Here is a 27,164-nt window from a genome sequence, read left to right on the forward strand (position 1 = left end):
TGTCGTAAAAGTAAAATTGGTGTCTTTTTTGCAACCAAATATATAAATCACGAGAGGTATTTGTCAAGCTTAAAACTCGATTGCTGCGAAAAGCCTCTTTTGGGCTTAAAAACCTGAAAGTTTAAATTGGATCACAGGCTCACGAGATATTTTAGAAGCATAATAAATGTTTAATTTATTCACAAAGGTATGTTATTTTGTTACTTGTAATACACTTGTCGCAAAGGTCTGCTTTTAAATTTCAGCACTTTATTTACAGAAAAATGAAAGCTCATAATTTATTTTCTGCACTTAAGCCGAACTCATCTGTTATGGTTGCCACGGACGCATAACTAATTATAATAAGTGTGAACTGAAGAAGGAAATTTTATTGCAATTCTTCACGTGTTTCAACGAAAGAAACAATTCAAACTAAGTATTTAAGTCTAACAACTTGATAGAAACAGTAAAAAAGATTTAGCTAAACGCGGTGGTGTTGGTCGAGCTTTATTAGCGGCGTGAGTTCGAGCCAACTCTGCGACTGGCGATCCTGGCTCGGCAGCGAGCGCTCCGAGCTCAGTCCCTCCACAGACGTCGCCTCGGACACCCTCTACGAGCGCTACGCCGCCGCTACGCGCTACGACACTCGTCGGGTTGAATTACTAAAAACTTTTACCTAATTTGGTATTGGATAAAATGTAAATAGTGCCGTTTGTGAGTAGTGATTAGTTCAGTTCAGTTTAAGTTCAGTTATATGTGAAATAAATAAACATGTTGTTCGTAAATTTACGTACCGTGTTGAAGATTACAACGATTCATCTGTTGCTGCGAGGTACTATTTTATTTTTTTAATAAAGCGAAAAAATAATGTGAGGCATGTCTGTGCCTTTTGTTTCTTTAGGATATATATTTTTTTAATTTTCGTGTTTTATAAATAAATATTGATTACAATTAATTTATTAATTGTAAAATATTTAATTTGTGAACTGAATACATATTATTTTTAGCTTAAGTAATATATGTTTTATGGTAATTTTGTTCTATTTTTTTGTGAAAGGAATAAATAACGAAAGAAAAAAAAGAAAGAAAAGATGGTCAAAGTTATTTTACTAGACATACTGATACTTGTATTTTTTAAAGACATCTCTAATATTGACTACTTTATGTCGGGTTTTGTTCAAGTATTATATTAATTAATCTAATCTCTCATAATCTTCTTAAATGTATATGAAGTCTTGGTGGACTTCATTAATCCTTGATTTGCATGGTAGGTGACGGTGACATCCTTACAGTGGGTTGCTAATCGTGCATTTTCATTTTAAGAGATAACTCATTTTTTATGTAACTAATGCTTTTTGATGTAAGAAAAAATATAAAATAGAAAAAAAAATCACGTTTACAAATTACGTTTTACGACCAATCTTAGATTGTTGTAATACTTGAAAGTATTATATACAAGTTAAAATATAGAGATAGATGGGATAAATAAGTTAGGCACATCAGTTAAGACTCAGTATTTGTTCCGGCTTAGATAGCTAGGTGAGTGCGGTTCAAACCGATCAAAAGTTATACCGTAGCTTCAGACTTTAGTACTTTAGTAGGTATATTCAAATAACAAAGGTATCCATTGTTAGATGCAATAACATGTTGCAGTTGGTTTTAAAAATGTAACCAAATACAAGTAAGAAATAATGCAAAACGCTTGCATCCATGCATGAGATTTGGAAGGGACAACTTCATTAAAGCGAAAAATTAATATTAAAAAATATCTTAAAACAAGCGTATCAGTAATTTTGAGAAGTTGGTATTTAACTTGCAAGATTTTACTCGCACATGCACACGAACTGACAAGTTAATAAAGTTTGTAATAAATTTAACACGCATAGTCTTATGAGTATCAAGTTTTGCAGTGTCGAAAATCCATATAAGGTTTTGCCTAACCAAGAAACAAACTGAATTGCACAGTACACTGATATAAGTAACATTGCTAAATGGGTCGTAAAATCCAGCTAAATTATACACCACCGAATCTATCAAATTAATTTAACAATATTAGACGGGTCTTTATATAATAGTGCAGGAACAGTATCTAAAGAAAATTTGTATCCCTTTGAAGCAAAACAAAATAAACACTTACTAAAGTTTGCTAGTGATTCAGAAATCAAGCTTTATCAATTGAATTTTCGGTTGAATCGCAAAACTGAAACATTTCGATTGAATGATAAGGAACCCTACTGACAGCGTGGGTGTATCATGATCTTTCATTCTTCACAATTTTACATTTATTAACGTAAATAACTGATTTTCGGTCTGTCTCTAAGGACTCTCACAAATTAATAAATCTATTATTGTTAAGTTTTGTTACAGAAGGCATTTGATGATTTAAATAATCCTTACGTTTTTACAAAAATGAGTGTATTTGTTTACGTATTTGCCCATACATATCCTATCAGCGCTTCTAGCGGACTGTATCAGAACTGATTGGAAATGTATGGGAAATACGTACATAAATACAAAAACAGTCATTTTTGTAAAAAACCTAAAAACTCATACTAAAGGTACTGAAGGGAATGATAAAGATGAAAAATATGACATTTGTAAGATACTTCAGATTACCAATGCTGTTTTTGATGACTTTAATAATCATAATAATGATGTACCAAATGCATATTTACGGTACGTCAATTGCTCAGACTAGCTTAAGAATTGCGTGCAGTTCATATACAGCAGCTGAGATTGACAGTATGCGTCACCGCATACTGTCAATTCGCTATTCGCCATTTCGCCATTCGCTTGTAGTTGTGTGGACAACTACAAGCGAATGGCGCCCACATGCAGTCTATCAGCGAGAGCCCTAAGGGTTAATTTTCAGAACCATTTAACAGATTTACACCCATGATTAAAAATCAATCCAACATTTGCTTACCAGAGACCGAAATTTTACAATTATTAGGAACGGGTCAAAGTCGGCATTTTCACACAAAGATTTTCCCGTATATATCTTCCTTATAAACATGATATCCTTATATACGTAATGTTATAATAAGTGTATTGTTGGATATTTCGACATGAGCAAAATTCAAGTAATTTGCAGCAGCGTACCAACGACCATATTTCATATTCAATAGCGCATTTTAGATTTTAGGCCTATTTATAATATACTCGTATTATGATTTTAAAATATGATTTTATTATTAGGATATTATATAATTTGAACCAATTAAATGACAAAACTCTCTTAAAACATATGGTTTATATGCTAATTTATATATACTATATTTTGTAAAGTATAGCTGGCACGAGGTATTCTGAAAGCAGAGTTTTTTGTACATATATGCGACAAATTGAAAATTGAAACCATTTTTAACAGACTTCATAAAAGCAGGTTATATATATTCCTTGTATTTATTTTATACATTTTATTCTCTGTATAAAAAGCGAACAAATATGTATGTTAGTTGAAATTTTTTATAGGTACAGTCCGCTCCAGTAGTATTATAGATGAACATATTAAGGTTTTAAAAATACCTGTACACCCAAACGTTCATAAGTAGCTGAACACAATTAGCACTATAATTAGATGAACGTCGTAAAGTTTCAAATGTAGATGGAATACAGTGTCAAAAGTAGCTGAACAATGACATATCATATTAGTGACGTTAGCCATTTTGCAAATACGTTGTTCAGCTAATTTTGACGCGTTAGTTTTCATCTAATTTTGACGCTATATGATGTTCCTCTTATTATGATGCTAGGGAAGTTCAGCTATTTATGAACCCTTGGATGTAAAGGAATTTTTGAAACATTGATCTGTTCATCTACTTTTGAAGCCGATTGTATATATTTTGGGAATATATTACAATAGGCTCACTCAATTGGATAGATTTCCGCGGCTGTGCTCACCTGACAAGTACGATTAAATTAGCACACCGACTACGGTTTGCTAATTTCAGAATTGCAATGCGTTAAATATTCAACTAAATTATATGAAAGAATGGCTGGAAACGACAGGTTTGCATGCATCACGGCGCATGTGGGGCAGTGGTTATCATACTCGTTTGTAGTACAGTGTTCCCGGTTCGATTCTGGGGTAGACACCTAAGTTGTCAATTTTTATTTGAAGGTGGTAAACCCGTTTGTGGTTCGACTCCGGCGGCACCACCGCCACAACTATCTCTGTCTCATAACAGCAGCGTTAAGCGCTGCTGTGTTCTGTTTGAAGGATGTGGTAATGGAGATATACTTTTCCGAGGCATTCCAGCTTAGTCCTCAGGGGTAGCGGCGCATCTGCGGCCGACCTCAGGTAGGAATATCTAATCGTATCTGTGGTTGATTACAGATGTCCATGGGCAGTAACCACTTACCATCATGTGGACTGCATGCTCGTCTGCTACTCTATTATATAAAATATCTAATGAACTATAATATGTATGTAGACAGACATGTTAATTTTTTAAAGAGTGTTTTACTGTGGTCTGTAATTTATGTATTTGTGTGCGATATAATATGTCAAAGATACATAATTTATCCAGTTTTTAAAAATATAACCTTTAAAATGTTATACAGAATCTTTATATAATTTTATTGCGGCTTTTGTAAATGATCTTATATTTTTTGAATTATTTTGATCGTTATTTTTATGTCAAATAAATATTTTATTTTATTAAAGGTTTTAAAAGGCATTTGAACTTTAAATTCTAGCGTATATTTAAATGTTTGTGTTTGGAATACATTTTAAAAGAGTAATAAAAGCTTAATCACATAATCTCTCTGAATAGTAAATTGATGATTCAATTTTATCTCTATCTAGATTACGCGTTTGTAAAATTCAATTCAATGGTTTATTCAAATAATTCACTTGCTAAACGGTGAAGGAAAACATCGTGAGGAAATCTGCATACATGAGAGATTTAAAAAAAAAAAGTCTCAAAGGTATGTGAAGTCTACCAATACGCACTTGGCCAGCGCGGTAGACTATGGCCTAATCCTTCTCATTCTGAGAGGAGACCCGTGCCCAGCAGTGGGACAATAATGGGTTGTTGAAGACGAAGATTCAAATTTATTTGAATCTTCTTCTTCAACAGTAATTCAAATAAATAAGGTGTATACAGAAATAAAGCGGTTATGTTTCCACTCTTTGCTTTATGTGTCTATTCACACGTATAACCACAGCAGCGACAATATGTCGGCGGTCAGTGGTTACGTATGAATAGCATCGCGACAGCTTCGTGTAGCTGAGTTGTGGTACCTAAATAATCAGCCAACAACATTTTCATATATTTTTAATAATTGTTATTATAGCACCCGCTGGAAATAATGAAGCAAGTGATAATTTGAACTGTACCTATTACGTTTCAATAGATAAAGCGAAAAATATCGAGAAATAGCATTTTATTTTAGCTTTTTTATTTTTTTTGTATGTTGTTATAGCGGCCACCTTTATGGATACTCTGTAAAAAAAATTGTCTATCTATTACGTTTTAGGACATAGAGCCTTGTGACAGACGGACAGACGGCCAGACGGACAGTAATAGGGTTCCGTTTTTACGATTTGGGTACGGAACCCTAAAATGTGTTCTTGCGATGTTGCTTTATGGTTGCGATGGGGTCACTTTCGTCCGCACTGTTTTGGGAAGAAAGAATGTTGTCCGCGAAACATAACTATGCACTATAGCTTATACAATGTGGCACACGCCCACGCTCGTCGTTTGGTACATGTGAATAGAGACTAAACTTTACAAATAAAATTACATTTACATTACATTTGATAGAGTTATCAATAAGGACATCAACAGCGGATATTTTCATATTATTTTAGTACCAGAGGATTGCTGATAACATTACTATAATGTGTGTGATTTTAATTATATCTATACAAATAAATAAAATTGAAGCGTCTGTTTGTAATGTCATAGTAACAGTTTTTTTCACTAAATGTATATGCAAGTATATATATCATGATAATAAAAACAAACAAATATAAAATTTTCGTCTATGTCTCTCTTTCCACCCGCCTGTCGGCTTGTTTGTTCTGGCTAATTTCCGAATCGGCTAGACTGATTTTGACGGGATTTTCACTGATAGTTAGCTGATTCTATAAAGAGTGCTTTTAGGAAAATAATTATAATTCCGCGCAAAAAAATTAAAATCTCCAAAAGCCATGAAAATATTATTACAAACGCGGATGAAACCGTGGTACACAACACGTTCTAACATAATAATGATAAACTACTAGCCCGTCGTATAATGTACGAAGTTCGAGCGTCATTAAAATATAGTAAAAATATTCGCGATGAATAGATAACTTTTCTTTGGTGTTCCCTTTCAATTGGCTATTAAGCTTTATAAATTACGAGTTATTTGAAAATAGGAAAGACGAGGTTTAGTTGGCTAAGCTGTATTTAATTTTCTATTTCGGTCTATCCTGAAGCGCTAAGCGCTGCTGTGCTTTGATTTGGTGTGATAAAAGAGAGATAGTTGGTCGAGACGTTTTAACTTAGTCCGCAGGGCAGGGGCAGCAGGGACAGCTACACATGTGTGGCTGACCTCAGGTAGTGAAGGAATCTTATCTGGGGTTTATTTTGTCCATGGGCGGCAGTAGCCACTTACTACTCGTATTAGAAAGACTGCATACTCGTTTGCTACTTCTTTTAAAAAAATAGAAAAAGGTATGTTGCCTTCGAAATAAAAATGTCTCAATTTCTTTTAAGCCACTTACGTACAAAATGGCAATTTTAAATCGGATAAAACGTAAAATACATTAACGACATGGCAAAAATATTCGCCTCAGTCAGTTTCGGATGTTTGTGTGGCGTACGCTTTGTTATGCCTTTCCACAACTTTTCCAATTTGATTTGGTTGGCTTCTGGTTCGCAGTACTGTCGATCCCCTTAACAAATTACCTGAACTTTCGAGCGGATAGAATTTTTGAACGAACTAACTTTGAGATTACGATTCTATTAAAACGAAGCTCTACAAACTTGTTTGTGAAAACAGTGAAAAATTTCAGCAAATATGATTATGGTTTTGTTGAAAGGAGTATTTCTGAGTTCTTTTTATTTGACGGTGGAGGGTAGAGTTTTTCGAGCGTATGTATGTATGTCTCATTCTTTGACATGCCCTGCAGCCCAAACGGCTTGACCGATTTTAATATTAGTTGACAGGAAATCCTCTAAAATGAGGGTATATTTTAAAGCAGTTTTTTGTTATTTTTAACACGCTTTTATTAGCTTCGGTTGTATGTATGTATGTACGTAACAGTAACGGAATCTTTGAACCCGATTTCTATCCACTTTGAACGTTCAGTTTAATTCAAAATTTTGAAAAATTATCAAAAACCGATGACAATACACGATTTTAATAATTTCGTACCATTGTCCTTATCAACATCCTCAGGATTAACGAATTTCGAGGCGAGAGAAAGCGCCTTAGGGAGAGTTCAGGCAAAGTTACTAGATTGATTTTTAGTTTTGAAAAATAATAATGTTATTTCCCTATAAATCAAATGTACTGACACATATCTATAATGCCATCTTGTAGAATGATTTTTAGGGTTCCGTACTCAAAGGATAACAAGAAACCCTCCGCTGTCTGTTCGTGAGTCACAGGGCTTTATCTCTTAAACCGTAATAGATAGACACTTGATTTTTTACAGACGATGCATAATTATGGTCGCTATAACAACAAATACTAAAAATTAATTAAATAAATATAGTTTAAAAAAATAAAAAAACACGCTTTTATGATAAAATCAACTAAAAAGTAGAAAATTTGAATATAGGAATCAATTAAGGAACAGTAAATTTTATAATTGTGAAAAAAGCGTGGAGTGCTCCACTTATCAATTTTTGAAAAGCACCCCACACACAAGCGTGTTTTTTAGTTTTTTAAACTATATTTATATAAGTAACTATTTACATTATGTAATAGTAAAATAGATAGAAAATTTTATTACCAAATAACAAGAAATTATTAAAGCTAAAATATATACAAAACATTTCTAATTAACAATAAATACAATCAAGAGTAAAAAAGATAAAATCATAAATAAAATAAACCATCTAAAATTGCCGTGTGAGGCATGGTTCCCAAAACGCTGGCGGCGTTTCCTTGTTGAACGGCAAGGCTTAGCCTTTGAGCAAAGTAGCCGCCAGCTTTTTGGTCCCCGGAAGCAGTTACAAGCTTGGTCGACATATCTGACATGAATTTTTTCATGTCAGATGACCATGGACCCATTGTCTCTATTGCAAGCGCCGCAAACAAATAATTGTCTAATAAATTATTATATTTACGGCGCTTGAGAGTCTGGGCATGGTCGGCTGCGGCCCCCGCACACACAGATGTATTGCTTACGTGCGATGGGGCCAAGGTGTCTACGCACGTCGCGTCCCATACCAGGGGTCGTCCGAGACTCCATGGAACTAGAGTGATTCCATCGGGTCTCTTGCCATCGTCTCTAAAAAGGCCTGGAGGTTCTAACGTCGCAGGTATAGAGACGGTAGCAAGTGCCCGACGAATCAAACTGTTAAACTATTACTAAATAAATCAATTTGAAATAATATTTGATACTTTCATTTATTACTTTTTATTCAGATTTATTACTCAGTCCATTTTTTTATTTGCAGTCTTTTAGTAGACTTTAGCTGGTGCAGTGTTTATTTCTCAGCCGTGATAGATTACATCGCTTCTGAACAAATGGTCTCCTAAGTCTAATTCAAGTATTTTTCTTTAGCATCTTGCCAACTTGTCTGAAAAATGTGTCGGTTTTTCTAGAAATTGCATACATAATATATCATAAGTAATTATTTCGAAAAAGGGAATATAAAAAGGAGTCTCCTTTGGCATTAATTTTTTATATGACATTTAGAAATTGGTGAGCAATTTTCTAAAGAACTTTCCAATTTATTTAGCTTTGTATTACATTTTTTTCCCGCTGTTATACTCGTATTACTCACTATTTCAAATATTATTTAAACAAGATGCTGGATTAAAATTCGGCATAAAGGTCCCCAGGGCCCTGTTTCGACTTTTATTTGACTAGTCACAAAACAAATATTTACCTATATTAAAAAGAAAAAGAAAACAAAAGTACATATGGGATTTTATTTCATTAGTTAGATCTATATTTAACTGGCATAATTATTGTCAACTTCATTAGAATAAAATTTATGATTTAGTTTGTTTTACTCCCAATAAAGTCAGAAAGTTAATGTTCTCCGCTGATGTTTTATTTACTTTTTTGTGGGCCGAATCTATGCCCAAAAGGCCTTGCGTAGCTCAATACGTTCATATTGTACATCCAAGACACAAAACTTATTAAAGTAGATTAACATTGTACCGTCAAGCAAGTCTTCCTGCTTTTCACACGGGTCTCATAGGCATATTTTTCGCGTAAACGAATTTTTATCTTTAGATTGCGTACAAAAATATATTGCTTAAATGAATTCCGTCGACACTATCTTAAAGCCTCAGAGTGCCATTTGTTTAAACCCTAAGGCGAGCAGAGCAGTAAAAATCCCGTATAATGGCTTCATATCTGCTGGGAGTAATGATAAAGAAAAGTAATTTTAAGTAAAATACGCTGACACCATAAATATTACGTGGATGAGTTGTGTATTCAAGTGACAGGCTTATCTACTCGTTACGAATATAATACGTGTATATAATCTGAAATTAGCTTATAGATAACGATTTAATTTTAACTATAATAAAATATATATTTTATGATACATGATGATGATACACATATTATGAACAAAACCCCTTAAGGGGCGAAAGAGGTGAAAAGCTAACATTAGGTAGGTATATAATATTCCAGTAGTCCCGGGACTAGAATAGGGCTACGGTATATCTTGCTGTTATAAGAGGCGACTAAAAGGGGGCTTCTGGGGTTGCGGGCAGCAACAGTGGAAGCTTGAACCGTCCAGCAAGCGACCCCGGAAAGAACGGCGGTATGTGTTCGCATACCGTTGTAAACACGAGATCTGCGGGAGGGCCGTAAATTTCTCCTCCAGGTCAGCGCCCGACAGGGGCATTGCGTTTGGAGGACTCAGGTTGTGTTCGGTCGGAGATCCCGGAGCTCTCCACCAAACGCCGAGGACGGCCACCGGAAGGGTTTTAGTGCGGTAAAAATCCCACATTACCCTCAGATTTGACCGTCACTTGCATACGAAGTAACAAGGTAAATTAAATAAAGTTATTGTAAAAAATCTAATAGAAGGTAAAAGGTAAAAACCTTTATAATATGGAAAAAAGCAAACAGATATCTGTGGAAATTCGTAATTAATGAGATTCCAAATAACAATGTATTATTTCGCGTATTTTTATTTCCCAGTATCGACTCATAAATAACTGCAAACGAGCAATTATTTTACAAGCCCAGCTTGATAATGTCCCATTGCATTTTTAAAATGGCTAAAGTAGCTAGAAATAACATGATATAAATATATTCCAGTATCATATCTTGCCTCATTACAATACATGACGACCCACGAGGCTGGGCAGTCACCATACAGGTACATACCAGCCAATAGCTTTTCAGGATTCGTAGTTCATCATCAACCCATCACTGTCCCACTGCTGGGTACGGGTGTCCTCTCATAATGAGGATTAGGAATTAATCCTATCTGGGGTTGATTACAGATGTCCAGGGGCGGAAGTAGCTACCTACCATCAGGTGGACATGCAGTCCACCTGATAGTAGGTAGGTACTTCCGTCTGCTACTCCTATATTATAAAAAATAGTTCTCAGGAGTGGTAACACACCTGTGGTCTGCCGCATGTGGGTTCTACATGGTCACAGATGTCAATAGGCGGCAATGGCTACTTACTATCAATTTACTTACGTTAGAGACTCGTTATATACGTGGTAAATAGTTATTCGAATTGAGAGTAACTTATACATATGTACATTAGAAATGATTCTTTGTATAATATACTAGCTGACCTGGCAAACTTTGTACCGCCTCAAAATCTATTTATCAAATATATTTCATATAAAATATAGCCTATATTACTCGTGGATAATGTAGCTTTCGAAAGGTGAAAGAATTTTTAAAATCGGTCCAGTAGTTTTTGAGCCTATTCCTTACAACCAAACAAACAAACAAAGTTTTCATCTTTATAATATTAGTGTAGATTAGAAGAAACGCCATGAAATTATTTAAAAACAGCCTATAAATCAAGAACCTTTACTTCTCTAAATAAATTAACAGAATAACAACTAAACACAAATAAGTTATATTACTACAAATGTGGCAGAGTTATGTTCTTACAACGATCAAAAAACAACTAACCAGTAGGTGATCTACGGCGCTTTTTTATGTAAGCACGATTAGTTTTATGTAGCACGATCAGTATACATTCGTTTTATAAAACCATTTTCTATTCTTCACCCGTGGTTTTTAACAATACAATCACTCAGACAGGTAAAATGTTATGGTGACTCAGAAAAAAAGATTGTTTAAAAAACCTGATTTATCCCTTAAAATAAGGAATTCTATGGATTGACATAAACACGCGGAAACGCTACTTTGCCACTTAATGACTTGATCCGCTGTTAGCCGGTAATTGACAGACTGAGTGCAATTTTCTCGAGAAACGACAAGGAAAACTGTTCTTTTCTTTTCTTAAGCAATTAACAAGTAATTCATGACTATGTACATAAGAAATGTACATAGTCTTGTTACATAAGGAATGTACGTAGTCTTGTATAAAGGAGACATTGTAAGTAAAACGTATCTTTTATTTTATTTTTGTATTTATTTTTCTGTAAAGTATTTATACATAATATTTTATTTGTAAGAAGGGTGTATAGCACTGCGGTATCGACACAAAGTTGAGCAATTTTGGGTGCGCTCGGAATTGGGATGGGTGACCGTGAGTGGCAAAATTTTATGCGTGAAATCTACGATGCCCGTCAGCACCGTAGGAAATTAACGATTTAGGAGGTCTAAATAGTATAAATAGAGTATAAATGTTAGACGATTTCGAAACACTCAAAATTGGTGGCCACTAATATGCGATGCGAACCTTTACACTTATACCCTAAGGAGCAGCGTGGTCAAGTACACTTCAGACCATCTCTACTTTCGGGAAGAGTCCTGCCCAGCAGTGAGATATAAAAAACTGCAGTCAGCCATGTTACTAAGAGTAACGTGAGAAATTGGTTAAATGCATGTTTCAAATAATTATGTAAAATTCTACATCACAAACAAAACACGGAACATTGCGTGTTTTCAATTGATGTTTAGTTTATGGCAGGAGCAAGTCGGCTGGGCAACGTAATTAATTCAAACTGTTTTTTTATACTATAGGAGCAGACGAGCATGCAATCTAACTGATGGTAAGTGGCTACTGCCGCTCATATCTGTAATCCACCCCAGATAGGATTAGATATTCGTACCTGAGATCGGCCACAGATGCGCTGCTACCCCTAAGGACTAAGCTGGAACGCCTCGGAAAAGTATGTCTCCCTTAAGACACCCTTTAAAACAGAACATAGCAGCGCTTAACGCTGCTGTTATGAGGCAGAAGTAGGTGTGGCGGTGGTGCCGCCGGAGTCGAACCACAAAGGGTTCTACCACCATCAAACGTATTTAGTTAACATTGATTCATATTATTTCTTTTGCATCTTTATTATCGTTAAGCTTTGTTCTTGTACAATATTATGTATTATAGATATGAGTGTACTGGACAGGACTAAATATAACAAAATTGATGGCAGAAAAAAAAAACGCTTTCTACACTCACAGCCCCACACTAGGATTCCCTGTATCGTGGGTGCTATGGACACACACAGAGACAAATACACAAACACCCAGACCCAGAAACAGAAATCTAAATTCATCATTTAGAAATCTGTCTTGGCCGGGGATCGAACCCGGGACCCTCTGCGCGTCAGACCGGCATGGTGACCGCTCCGCCACGCGGGTCGTCAAGAAATCATCAATCATCTCCAACAACTTCTTACTGTTGTTTACGTATGAACCTTTTTCAGAAAAGTAGAAGAAATATTTGTGGTTCGACTACAGCGCCAAAGATACAACTAGATGCAATGTCTTTACTTTGATGCAGATACAGTTTAGTGAGATTGTGACACGTGAGATATAAAATTGGCAGTGATAGCCTAGTGGTTAAGAAACTCGGCCCCTCGATCGAGGGGTCCGAGGTTCAAATCCCAGGCCCGCACCTCTGATTTTTCAAAGTTATGTGCGTATTAGAAATTAATTATCACTTGCTAAACGGTGAAGGAAAACATCGTGAGGAAACCCGACTGCATACCCGAGAGATTAATAAAAAAAATCTCGAAGGTATGTGAAGTCTACCAATACGCACTTGGCCAGCGCGGTGGACTATGGCCTAATCCTTCTCATTATGAGAGGTGACCCGTGCCCAGCAGTGGGACAGTAATGGGTTGTTGATGAGATATAAAATTATCTCAATGATAGACCTTTTTTAAACCCATTGCGGAGGGTAAATTTTTTTGAGAGTATGTATGTATGTATGTCTCATTCTTTAGATTATCGTATTTTTAATAACATATGAGTTTTGGTTGGATTCGCCTCAATTGTGACATTTTTTTCTAGCAGTCTGGTTTGGTTTTTGTAATAAATATCTTTGTCCTACACATTTTGTATAGTATTTTGAAGAACTAAAAGTAAATCTCATACTCGAATATTTGAGTACATTGACGAATCGTTTTTATTATTCATCATGGTTATCAGGTTATCACAGTAAAACATCCGTATTTCGAACAAACAACGCATTTTCGTCAGTACGCAGTCCAGCGAAGCCGGCTTTCAGAGCTAATGCGACGCAGTTGTGAGGGGGTTCTGTAAGGGATTGTCTCATAATAAATGTATGGGTGTCCAAACACTCCTTTTCATAAAAGTAGAAGAAATCTTTGTGGTTCGACTGAGGCACAATATTAGTATAGATTTCGAACAAACAACGCATTTTCGTCAGTACGCAGTCCATCGAACCCGACTTTCAGAGCTGCGCAGTTGTGAGGGGGTTCTGTAAGGGATTGTCTCTTGATTAATCCACGAACACGCTCTACATTGTCTCATTCAATAAATGTATGAGTATACTGGAAAGATACATATAACAAAATTGATGGGAGAAGAAATCATCAATCATCCTCAACAACTCATTACTGCTGTCTAAGTATGAACCTTTTTCAGAAAAGTAGAAGAAAACTTTGTGGTTCGACTACAGCACCACAGATACAACTAGACGTAATGTCTTTATTTTGATTCGTGTACAATTTAGTCATTAGATTAGTTAGATTAAGAGAGATTAGTTAGATCTCAATAATAGTTCTTTTTTCCCGACTGCGAAGGGCAATGTTTTCGAGCGCATGTATGTACAAATTTTGTATGTACGTATGGTACGTATCTTTGGTACACCTTTCAGCCCATATAACTTGACGGATTGTAACATACAGTACCCTTACCATGAGTTTTTATGTTTTGACAAATATCACTGTTTGTTATTTGGTATTTGTTTACGTATTTGCCATACAAATTCCAATCAGCGCCCCAAGCGGATATTATCAGAACTATAGAGTCAGTAATGTAAAAAAATGTCTAAATTGACAACATGTCGCTTTATGTTTTGTCTCTCTTTTTTGCGAGCATGTGAGGCAGACAAAAAGACTTGAGCACTTACTTATTGTTACATTTACTCAGTCTACTGAAGCAAACGGAACAGAATAATGGATTGAGTAAACGTAACGTAAAATTGTGGGATGTTTTTAAAACTCATGGTAAGGGTACAGGTGTCGTTGGATACCTCTAAGTTGTAGAAGTGACACAGGCCACAGGCTAATCTTAGTGAAGCAGTCTGGTATTGTTTTTGAAATAACCTTACACCAAAATAATAATTCAGTATCTTGAAGAACGAAAAGTAGATCTTCTACACACATATGTCGGTAGAAGCATTGGTAAATTGTTTTTATTAACGTATATCGTCAGGTTATCACGGAAATAAGGATGTTTTATTAAACATCCTTATTTCGAATAAACAATTTCGCATTTTCGTCAGTACGCGGTCCACCCGAATCCTGCTAATGCGACGCAGTTGTCTGAGGGTATTCTGTAAGGGATTGTCTCTTGATTAATCCCACGAACACGCTCTACATTGTCTCATTCAATAAACTGGGTAATAGAACAAGGAAATTGTCTTTGCAAATTGTGCTTTATGCAATTATCGATGGAAGCTTTGTTGGTATGGATATATGTTAGTATGTATGTATGTTAAGAACTACGTGATTCTATTTTGAAATAGGAACAGTATGAGTATACGTGCGTTAAATTAATTTTAACAAAACGCTGTACTCCGTTTTTGTATTACTCAATATTAAAGAAATGAGAAGATTACTAATAACTACCTAGGATATCTATTATCACATCTTAAAAATATTATACAATGTTTTTATTAACGTTACAATAAAGTTAAATTGTTGGTAAAGCCAAAATGCTAATATCCTATTAGAAGTAAATGTAATTATTTTATATTTTTTAGAGCCTGAAGAAAGCGTTTATTTATATTTTTTTAAACCGCGTATTTGTAATATACTATTGTTCTCAAGCTAATAGACATTAACGTAATATTTTTAAAATCTAGTCGTTAAAAGTCGAACTTCCTCCTTTTGCAAAGTCAGTAATTACGTTAAGACCGATCTATTTCAATTAAAAAACGTAGATACGACCGCACTGTCACTTGCTCATGTCGCAGGGGCAATCCACTTATTCTCAATCGATATTGGGATACACTTTCATGGAATTGTTCCAATTTTTAGATTGAGATAGCCCATTTCTGTGTTAGTTTGCGTATCAGAAGAACCAGGACAAATCTCTGATTAGAAACCTTGTGGAGTTTTCAGAATTCGGAATACTGTTGTTAATGGTGAAACAAATAATTTATCTGCTTAGAGTAGTGTTCGTGTCTTTGAGTCGTTATACTATATCACCAGCTTTTTGGTAGGTCGATCTACATTGCTCCTAGTTTATCTTTCAATATAATCCATATTATTTGATATCTATTTCTCCTTATTCGCATTATGTCGTATATGACGTCTTCATCCTTAGCCTTTTTTGCCATCTCATTGTTTTGGGTCGGCGAATTTAACAATCTGCCAATTTCTTCCCAGGTTTTACATATCATTGACATTTTTATAAACAGGCTTGATAGCACTGCAAGAGTGTGACACATAATTCCAATTCTGGATACTTATTACTCAATATTCAGCAATTCATACTTATTAATAAGCAATTATTTATTTTTCTTCTTTTGAGAAATTGTCAAATTGCGGTTTTTGGTGAGCTAAATTGACGGGTTAATGGTAACCGGATAGATAAAATCATTTTCTCTTCACCAGCTACTCGTAGCTCGCTTGCAATTAAGCGCTCGCCTTACTTAGCACAGACAACAACGTATTTTTCGCCGGATAACGCCGGAGATATTGGACTGTCAAAGCAAATGAGGGGCAGTCGCTTCCTCCGGCCATTCATTAATAGACAGGGATTGCTCCGTGATTAATTTTCCTTTAATAGTAGGTAAAATTAACGGGTAAATGGTAACCGCATTGATAAAATCATTTCTTTTCTCTCTACTAGCTATTCGTAGCTCGCTTGTCATCAAGCACTCTCCTTACTTAGCACAGACTACAACGTATTTTTCGCCGGATAACGCCGGAGATATTGGACTGTCAAAGCGAATGCGGGGCAGTCGCTTCCTCCGGCCATTCCCTAATAGACAAGGATTGCTCCGTGATTAATTTGCCTTTAATGGCGAGGGTGCCAGTTGCCACGGGGCCATTGTGCCATCAGTAAATTGTCTTGAGTAAATTTGATAATGCGTAACGTCGATGTGACAGATGTTTGCAATTGTAAACTTTGGAAGCTTATCGTCAAAGAGCTATATAGGGCTATAGCGAATAAAACTTTCACCCAGCTTCACAATCCGTTTGTAATAACCAAATCTTTACGATTTTTGCCAAAGATCAAAATTGACAATTTCTAGAAAACAGAAGTTGTTAAATGTTTATATGTTGGTGGGAAAAAATTGAACGGGCGTGAAACCGCTTCTAAATAATTGATGTTTGATATAATATGAATCACCTTACTGACTGACTTACTACCAATTGGTAATAACTTGTGGATGACACTTTTTTCCATGTCCTGACCGGATATTCATACTACATAGATGAATGCGCTATGCTTACAAAAATGAAAACATTTTTTACACAAATATTACATATAATTACAATTACAATATCATTGAGACCTTGTCGGAAAGCAATATTTATTAATAAGTTGAACATATTTTTACGGGTAAGGAATAGTTACTAACTATAGTTGTTTAAATAGTACCTATAACTATACCCTTAGTATGAGTTTTTACGTTTTGACAAACATGACTGTTTTTATATTTGTTTACGTATTTCCCATACAGTTCCAATTAGTTCTAATACAGTCCGCAAGGGGCGCTGATTGGAAATGTATGAGCAAATACATAAACAAATACTAAAACAGCCATTTTTTTAAAAACGTAAAACCTTATTACTTTAAAACGTATTACTAAGGGTACTGATATTCTTTGGTATATATTTAACTGGAACTCTCGACCTCATTAAAAAGTGCATTAGGTTGTCGTCTCATATCTATTGAGTCAATAAGCTTTAGAGCTTTTTAAAAGCGTCTAATGGCTATGCTTTTCACATGTTGCACGAAGGATTAAGAAAATAATTCATAAAACTTCTTATAAAGTTCTCTCTTCACTTATCATCAGGTGGATTTCCTGATCGTTTTATAGTTCAAAGAAGAGATATCCTTACTTGAATAGATTGCTAAAAGAAAATTTCGGAGTTTACTGTAAATAGGAAAAGGCAAAAGAACAGAACCTTTTATCCTACTGAGGAGGAAAATGTTTTTCGATCGTATGTTTTATTCTTTGGCCCTACAACCCTACGGTCGTTTGTCCACCGCACCGTCACCGAGCCGATACCGAGAACGAGATTTTAATATGTCGTGGGCGATAGCTTCTCCACCGCGACCGATATCGGCGGTTTAGTTGGTTCCAGCTGTCACGCGTATGACGGCAATGTATGAACAAGTTCAAGACCACAAAATCAAAGTTCAGACCGTCAAAATCTCGGTGCCGATCTAGCGGTCGCGCCCATCTACTCGAAATATCGGCGACCAGTGTGACGGTGCTGTGAACGAACAGCCTAAGGGTTTGTTGGATTTTAACACATGAGGTGTCGATGGATTTGTGGTAAATAGGCTATATTTGAGAGTTTTTTGTCTTTTATAATAATTCTCCAGTTCTATTTTTATTTTCAAATGGCTATTGACGAGTTAGCTAACTAGCGTAGCTATTGAGCTTTTGGGTACATAAAAATTTCTCAAACTTTTAATAACGAACACGGTCGAATTTCGACCTTCTATTGTAAATTTTTTCATACTGACATAGTAACTTTTTTTACAATGAATTTGAAGGTCGTAGAACCCTTTGTGGTTTGACTCCGGCGGCACCACCGCCACACCTATTTCTGCTTAATAACAGCAGTGTTAGGCGCTGCTGTGTTCCATTTTGAAGGGTGTGGAAAGGGAGACATACTTTTCCGAGGCGTTCTAGCTTAGTCCTCAGGGGTAGCGGCGCATCTGTGGCCAATCTCAAGTAGGTAGGTATATCTAATCCTATTAGGTGTTGATTACAGATGTCTACGGGCGGTAATAGCCACTAACCATCAGGTGGACTGCACGCTCATCTGCTACTCCTATATTATAAAAAAACAAATGTAGGAGTAGCAGTCGAGCATACAGTCCACAGATGGTAAGTGGATACTGCCGCCCTTGGACATTTATAATCAACGATAAGCGGGTTTTTTAATTTCTTTTGCATGGATCGTGGTCACGGCGGTATAGTAAAATGTCTCAGATCCGCGACAATTACATACATAATACATACAATTTTAGTCTAAATTCATACATCTATAATCAACCCTAGAAAGGATAAGATTCTTACCTAAGGTCGGCCACAGATTCGCCGCTATTTCTGAGGGCTAACCTGAACGCCTCAGAAAAGTATGTGTTCCTTACCACACCCTTCAAACCAGAGCACAGCAGCGTTTAACACGGTTGTTAGTAGGTAGAAATATTACTCCGTGCATATTAATATTCTATCGCGTATCTCAACACCAACAGTACGTGACTAACTCTCGGTAGCCAGGCTTTGCTTCCACTATGTTCGTGTAACTCTATATTTTTATTTATTTTCTATTTAACATTGCTTTCAAGGGTGCCATTATGAAGTTTTGTATGGTTTGAATTTCCGGCTCTTATGTGTTCTGTGGTATGAATGTACGGCAGTTTCGTTTATCGCTGTTAGAGTGAAGAGTTAGAGTAGCATCTTCTATAAATTTATTCTTTTCAATGTATTTATTCCCCATAGATTAGTAAAGATTACTCACTCCTAACAAGAAAATGTAACCAGTGTTGAGAATTGAAATAGTTTCATAAAAAAGTTTTGCCACGTCTCCGTGCTGAAATATCCCTAAAATATTTGAAATAATTATTTATTTATTATGTAAATTACGCAGTATTAGTTATTTATTCGTAAATTTTCTCTAAAAATGTTTTTATTTGTCAAGAATTCAAAAAAATAACTTACTAATAAGCCGTATGTGGCTTCATTCAATTTCAAGGCGGCGAAGTATCTTTACTAATCTATGTTATTCCCATAATTCAAGTCAATAACATAACTATAGTTGTGATTACGGCATATCCTTACGGTGAACTTAAGACCAATGTAGGCGTGTATATAATATTAAATGCGATAGTTAATAAGTCTATGTCATGTTTATGTGATAGCGAAACATCTTCCGAAGCCATTTTAGTTTCTTTTTTTGACATTCAGAGTTCTGTATGAATCAATTTTCAATAAACGAAATTCGATTTCTTTCAATCAGACTCAAATGTAAGAAAGGACAAAGGGCATATTTTATACCGGAAAAGGTAAGTATCTCAGGGGAATGTATTTCATATAAGTAAAAAGAGAATGTAAAAAAATACAAATTGGCTCCAAGCAGTTCTAACAGTATATAGTATTTTTGATATGTATACTGTACCCTTAGTATGAGTTTTTACGTTTTTGCAAAAATTACTGTTTTGATATTTGTTTACGTATTTGCCCATACATTTCTAATCAGCGCCCCTAGCGGATTGTATTAGAACTGATTGGAATAGTATGGGAAATACGTAAAGAAGGGAGACAGACTTTTCCGAGGGGTTCCAGCTTAGTCCTCAGGGGTAGCGGCGCTTCTGTGACCGATCTCAGGTAGGATCTAATCTATATGGACGGCAGTAGCCACTTACCATCAGGTGGACTGCATGCTCGTCTGCTACTCCTAAATTATAAAAAAAAGAAATAAAAACAAAAACAGTCATTTTTGTAAAAACGTAAAAACTCATACTAAGGGTACTGATTACTGGTATAGTAATAGTAGGTCGTGGTATTTGAAAGGAGGTTATCTATAAATAAATAGGCAGAGAAAATAGTTCAGTACCTTAATCTTTTTATGTTCTATTTTGGTCACTTTGACGGGCTTTACGCTTTAGGCTTGCCACCCGTTACTAACTATCGCGTGGGAGACAGTTGTTAAAGCCACAATCGTGTGGCTTAATTTGTTGCTTGAGCGGCCGATCAACGACATATTCGATTATATTGAAAAATCTTTCAACTGTTAATTGTCTACGGGTCTTTTTAAATGCATTTTTTTTATAATATAGGAGTAGCAGACGAGCATGCAGTCCACCTGATGGTAAGTGGCTACTGCCGCCCATGGACATCTGTAATCAAACCTAGATAGGATTAGATATTCCTACCTGAGGTCGGCCACAGATGCGCCGCTACCCCTGAGGACTAAGCTGGAACGCCTCGGAAAAGTCTTTGTCTCCCTTACCACAATCTTCAAACCGGGACACAGCAGCGCCGAACACTGAGGAACGCCTCGGAAAAGTCTCTGTCTCCCTTACCACACCCTTCAAACCGGAACACAGCAGCGCCTAACACTGCTGTTATTAAGTAGAAATAGGTGTGGCGGTGGTGCCACTGGAGTCGTACCACAAAGGGTTCTACCACCTTCAAAATGCATAGCATATGCTAGTAAATAGTTGTTTGTGGTGTAAACTATTTAAGCGCTAAACTTACAAGTTAGTCAAGCGATAGTAGCAAGTACATACGGCAAAAACATCTTCTATGATTATGGTTAAATTTCAACTACTAAGTGAGTGTTACCATTATTTTATCAATTATGATAACACCACATAATTATCTATATTTCCTAGTGTATAATCTACTTAAGGGGGCGTAATATGCCGGATATATCAATTGTGCTCCACATTATAAATAGGCTGATAAAAAAATGGATGGATTAAATATTTCCTTTCATGGTAAAATGTTGGAATAATTTATTACGATTCTATTTTTTACTGTTGTTTCTATTGAGGTTTTGAGCCGTTTTGTATTTTTTCTTGGTGACTTTTTAGAAGGCTAATATAAGAGCGACTGTTTGTGTCGCCTTGCTACATCGGTGACTGTGGCCGACGGTCGACAGCGGCCACTGGGTACGGGTTGCTACATTCAGCAACGGTAAACGAATATCGTCGTCTGTCTGTGTGTCTGTGTCTGTGTGTGTGCGTGTATGTGTCTGTGTGTCTGTGTATGTGTATTGGTCGTCAATTGCTGACGACAGTAGGCGACAGTCGAAAATAGTCGCTATCGACGGACGGTCGCCAGCGTAGGCTGTCGCTGTACATGACTAGCACAAATAAAATAAAAAAAAAAAAACGTGTGGCACTCGGAGACTGCGCGGTAAACCTATTGCATAGCATTTTTATCAACTTATGCAATTACAATTATATATTTATTTTATTTATGCAGTATGCAAAAAGTCATTAACACGTCAACTGGCGTGTGCGCCCCGGGGCGCACAGATCGCTACTAAAAAGTATCACCGCTGTGCCGGTCGGGGGTGTTAGGTTTTTTTCGTTACGGAATTACTGGATTCGGTCTCCACGCTCAAGGCCTGCGATAGAAGCTATGCAATAGCTTAAAAAAATGTCAGTCGATGGTTTCTATGTCCGAAAATTATAAAGTGTACTTATATATTCGAAATTAGTGTTAATAATTTCAACAAGTAGTCTTAGCCCAGTTGTCTTAATCCAAGCGGCATTCTGCGAAGTTGGTTACACGTGTCTATGGGCGGCATTGGTTACTTACCATCATAGACTCGTCGGCGACATCACTCTTATAAATAAAGCTCGTTTACTCTTCGTGTATCACAGGTCGCCTCGCAACTCCTAATGATATTGATAGGAGCAGCTATTCAAACGGCGATTGAATCTACTTCAGATCTTTTTAATGCCTCTTAATACCGAAGGTTATTTGCGCAACAAACTAGCAAATTCAATTTGCCTCAAGTTTCAAACACTTTTTCTTTGGAATCAACTTAATTTGTTGTTTCATTCTATTTAGACGCGTCAAATAAAATTATCATTCGCTTTATTCGATTCAATTATTTATTCAAGAAAATAGCAGTACCTAAAGCAAGCATGTGAAATAAATAATTCAAAATAATTATATTTAATTAATTATATGTACAGTAATATTAAAATGTTCAATAATGCAAACTGTGGAACATACGTTATGCAATTGTCTGGGGATTATTTATTGCGTAAAATGACCTTATTTCAAAAATATATGAGAATGAATTTAATTCACGTATTTAATAAAATTTTACACGAGCTCTGAATTTATTATTTTGGAATAAGTACCTACCAGAAATTCGTTTTACCAGAAATATCAATTACGATTCCTTGTTAGGCTTCTTATGTTTTTTCACATTGGCCACGTAATAAAATGATACCTTATTCGTCGAATTTTTATTTTCATGTATTTATTAAACTAAATGAGTAAATAGCAATAGTATATCCTAGAATCCTTGGCATTTATAGTAACGAATAAAAAATGAGTCAGATTAAATGGGTCCCTACGTAACCTTAAAGGTCAAGTTTAATCTTCGAGGATAAAGGGATTATACATTGTATAGTCCTCATGCCTCGGGGAATATGAACATTTCGTAGGGAATTTAAGTTAACCCACTTCGCTTGTAATTAACATAACATAATTTAAGCACGACTGGATATTTGAATAAAATTATTAGGTAGTATTTCAAATTGTTTGTTCAGGTTCTTGACATATGTGTTGGAACCTAAATAAACGGGATTTATGTGTGTGTGAAATGTGGACGGTAGAGCGCACTTGAATACGGGAGCGAGTGAAACTTTTGATATTGTTCATTACAGAATTGCAACTCTTTTAATTATTACAAGCTTTTATTTAATTTACTTTGTTCGTTCTTGCAACAGGATTTTATGCACTCCCATGAAGTGGGTCTTCAGAGAAGAACATGAAAAACAAAATTAAAACTTTTTTCAAAAGTTTTTTTTTAATATAAATTTCTTCCATTGCTGGGTACGTGTATCTTCCCTCACAACCGGGAAAGGCCTGTAGCGTATTATATCACGCAGTTCCAAAACTGGTAGAAAGTGGTTAATGACTGTAACGGATGTTTACAAAACTTTAGCAAACGAACTTGCAATCTACCTAATGGTAAGTGGCTACTGCCGCCCATGGGAATTTAGGATCAACATCAAGTAAGATTATATTCTTACCTGAGGTCAGCCACAGACGCGTTACTATCACTGCGTCTTAAGTTGGATTGTATTGGATAAGTATGTCTGACTGACTATACCTTTCAAATCAGCACTTACGCCCACTATTATAAGATTCATTAAACTTTGTACAACAATAAAACTTTACACAAGCCGCGGGGCTCCGCGCGCTCATGTATTGAATATTTGACAGATATGGGCATTCATAGACAAGATAAACGTTCAGAATTTTGAAACTTCTTGACTAGTTGAAGAACAAACTTTCGGTGCTTCAAGTCCACTAAGTTAGGCAAGGTACCCTTAACTATGCTATAATTAGAGAACTTAGCGAGCTTAGAAACAACAGTTAAGTACATAATATTGTTGGATAAGATACTCTCAGTAAACAAATACAGAGGTATGGCAATAGTTTATAGTCTAAAGTATCGAGATATTATATTGGTTATTCATTATTTCATAGTATGCTTTTCGAAGGCAGTAGGCCGCCGGCTGTTTTACGCATCTATACTAATATTATAAAGAGGAAAACTTTGTTTGTTTGTTTGATTGTAATGAATAGGCTCAAAAACTACTGGACCGATTTTAAAAATTCTTTCACCATTCGAAAGCTACATTATCCACGAGTAACATAGGCTATATTTTATATGAAATATATTTGATAAATACATTTTGAGGCGGTACAAAGTTTGCCGGGCCAGCTAGTAATAAATAAGTTAAGTAATTAAGGTTCGAAATTCTGCCAATGGCTTGCTGTGGGCGCTGGTACCGTCCCGTGCCGGTCACGTGCCGTGCCGTGTTCGTCTCGTCTCAATGAAGAAGTCTCAATAAAGTAAAATAATTAGTTTCTCTTTAACTGAATAACATGTCAATATTAGTAGCAGAGCAAAAACGTTACCTAAACTTATTGATAGTAACTATTTATTGATAGATGTAAAGAGACGTTACATAGAGTATATAAAAAGATACAAATAATCCCGTATTGAATTTACCACGGTGACGGTCCATGCTCGAGAATTCGAGGTAGAGAGATCAATAAGGAAATAGTCGCAAATAAAGTCGTAAATATCGAGACCCGCTTTATATAGGAAACAATTTTAGGGATGATTAGGTTTTATTTTATTTCGTTTGGTAAATCAACAATTTGGTGTATTTAGGTTTTTTGGTTATGTTTGTTATTATACACTTTTTATTTTTATAGATTTAGACAGAATACTTGGAGGTCGAATGTGACTTCTATCAAATGTAGTGGTTAGTACCTATGCTTGTGTAAAAAAACGATTTCTACACTTGTATCACCTATAGTCCGATTCATAATTAGGTGTCCAAAATGTAAACAAAGGTGTTGACCTATCAAGAAAATATGTTTCAAATGGTAGTTTCTTATTTTTGACAATATTAAATTAGTTCGACGATAATAAAATAATAAACTAAATAAATTAAAATCAATTCACATTTTCCAATATTCATATTAAACCAATTTCATTTCATATAGTAATAATAATAAAAACAAGGTTTATGGTAGAAAAATTAAATTGTGATTATGGTAACACAATCGGGATGCAAAACATTTTTTGTGACGCCATTTTTAAGTTTCGTAGTTGATATTATTCATTTTCGTGATCGTGGTCGAACTCGAATGTTTTCTAGTTTTCATAGCGCGTTTTTTAAATTGTGTGCAGTAATTAAGTATTTGTTTTTTGTTGACTTTGTGAAAATTTTCGTTTCTTGTTAATTTGTTAGGGCTTGCAATACCTGTAATCGTATTTTGACATGACATTTCTTTCTTTACATTTTGGACACCTAATTATGAAACGGACTATAAATTCCTTGTGCCGTGTTTGTTGTGACAATCCCAAAATACAATAATAAAATACATAATAGTAATGTCAATTAATCATTTTATATATATGACAAATGAAAAAATACTTGCTTCTACAAAACAAAACTAATGAGGCAATAATGACGTATAATTGGACGCCTTTCTACATCATTCAGTTTATACTGAATGTTATTATTAACATTTATTTAGGAGACACAATGTGGCTTGACGCCTAAACAACTTCGTTATGGTATTAGATATCACAATAACGAAATCATTTTAATCACTTGTTTGTGAAGGATTTTTGTGACATTTATATAGATAGTGTATGAAAGTTACCTAGATATAAGGTTTCTACGAAATCCTAACGCTATTCCCAGAAACTAATTAGATACAGATCCAATTAGGTTGGTCATTTAGGATTACATATTATGAAGGATAAATAGTAACAGCGGCCCAAGGTTCAAATCCCAGGCACCAGGGAATGTTCGCATTCGAAATACAAGCTAAAATTCGTAATAACTTGCTAAAAAGGTGAAGGAAAACATCGTGAGGGAACTTCTTCTCGCATTCATTAAAAAAATCTGAAATGTGTGTGAAGCCTGCCAATATGCACTTCCTACCCCTGTGGATTATGGCCTAAATCCTTCTTATTTTTAGAGGAAGCCCGTGCCCTGGTGGGGCAGTAAAGGGTTGACGACAATGTGAAAAATTCCTCCCTGTGAGATGTTATAGTGGTATGTGTTCTTCATCGTTTCGAGTAGAAATATTAAAATATTGCTTTTACTTTTATATGTCCCGTGATATGTAACATTACAAGTGACATAACATAGATCTAGAGGGAAGATTTTAGTCCAATGGACCGTATCTATTCGCGGTATTACGATGTCCTGAGGAAGCAATTAATGACATGAATAACAAAACACGAGGAATTTATATAATTACTTCTTTCTAGGTACTGTCTGCCTGCGAGATGTGTACATGGTGGTGCCGGAGGCTGTGGAGCGAGGGTCCAAGGTGGTGATGAAGTGCATGTACGACCTGGAGAACGAGGAGTTGTACCAGGTGAAGTGGTACCGCGGGGACCGGGAGTTCTGCAGATACGCACCCAGAGATGTCCCGCCGCTCAGACTCTTCCCTATTAAGGGGATTGATGTTGTTGTAAGTATTTAAAGCATACTTTTAATATTAAAATTGATGAAATAACAAAGAATGGAATGGAATGGAATTTACCCAATGGCATGTGACCATTGACTGTCGCCTATGGAAATTTGTAATCAATAATTTTGCCACGCTTTTATTAGATAGACTTCTATGTATGTAGGTATGTATGTAACGGAAACTTCGAACTCGAGTTTTATCTACTTTGAACGGTCACTTTGATTCAAAATGTTGAACAATTATCAAAAACTGGAGACAATACACGATTATAATAATTTTGTCCTATTGTCCTTATCGGGATCATCAGGATTAACAATTTTTGAGGTGGTATTCGGGCGCCTTAGAGAAAGTGGCAAAGTTAGTGCACGATAGATTTCAACAATTATAATTTTTTAGTTTGATTAACTATAAAATTGTGGTTTTTAGTGCTTTTTTAATAATAGTACGTATTTGTATATATGAAA

At 35.6% G+C, this 27,164-nt stretch overlaps 1 protein-coding gene across 1 annotated transcript in view; it reads left to right on the forward strand.

The window, feature by feature from the left end:
* Window positions 1–573: 573 nt before the first annotated feature.
* LOC140749704 (uncharacterized) overlaps window positions 574–27,164 on the forward strand; it is a 130,074-nt gene continuing 103,483 nt past the window's right edge. Inside the window, exons 1-2 of the mRNA XM_073082836.1 lie at window positions 574–811; window positions 26,495–26,700. Coding sequence (XP_072938937.1) covers window positions 751–811; window positions 26,495–26,700 — 267 coding nt within the window. The 5' untranslated portion in view covers window positions 574–750. The remainder of the gene's footprint in view (window positions 812–26,494; window positions 26,701–27,164) is intronic.

Source organism: Epargyreus clarus, unplaced genomic scaffold (genome assembly GCF_041222505.1).
Source record: "Epargyreus clarus isolate Ecla_fem2 unplaced genomic scaffold, WU_Ecla_fem_2.2 ptg000018l, whole genome shotgun sequence".
NCBI classification, from domain to species: domain Eukaryota; kingdom Metazoa; phylum Arthropoda; class Insecta; order Lepidoptera; family Hesperiidae; genus Epargyreus; species Epargyreus clarus.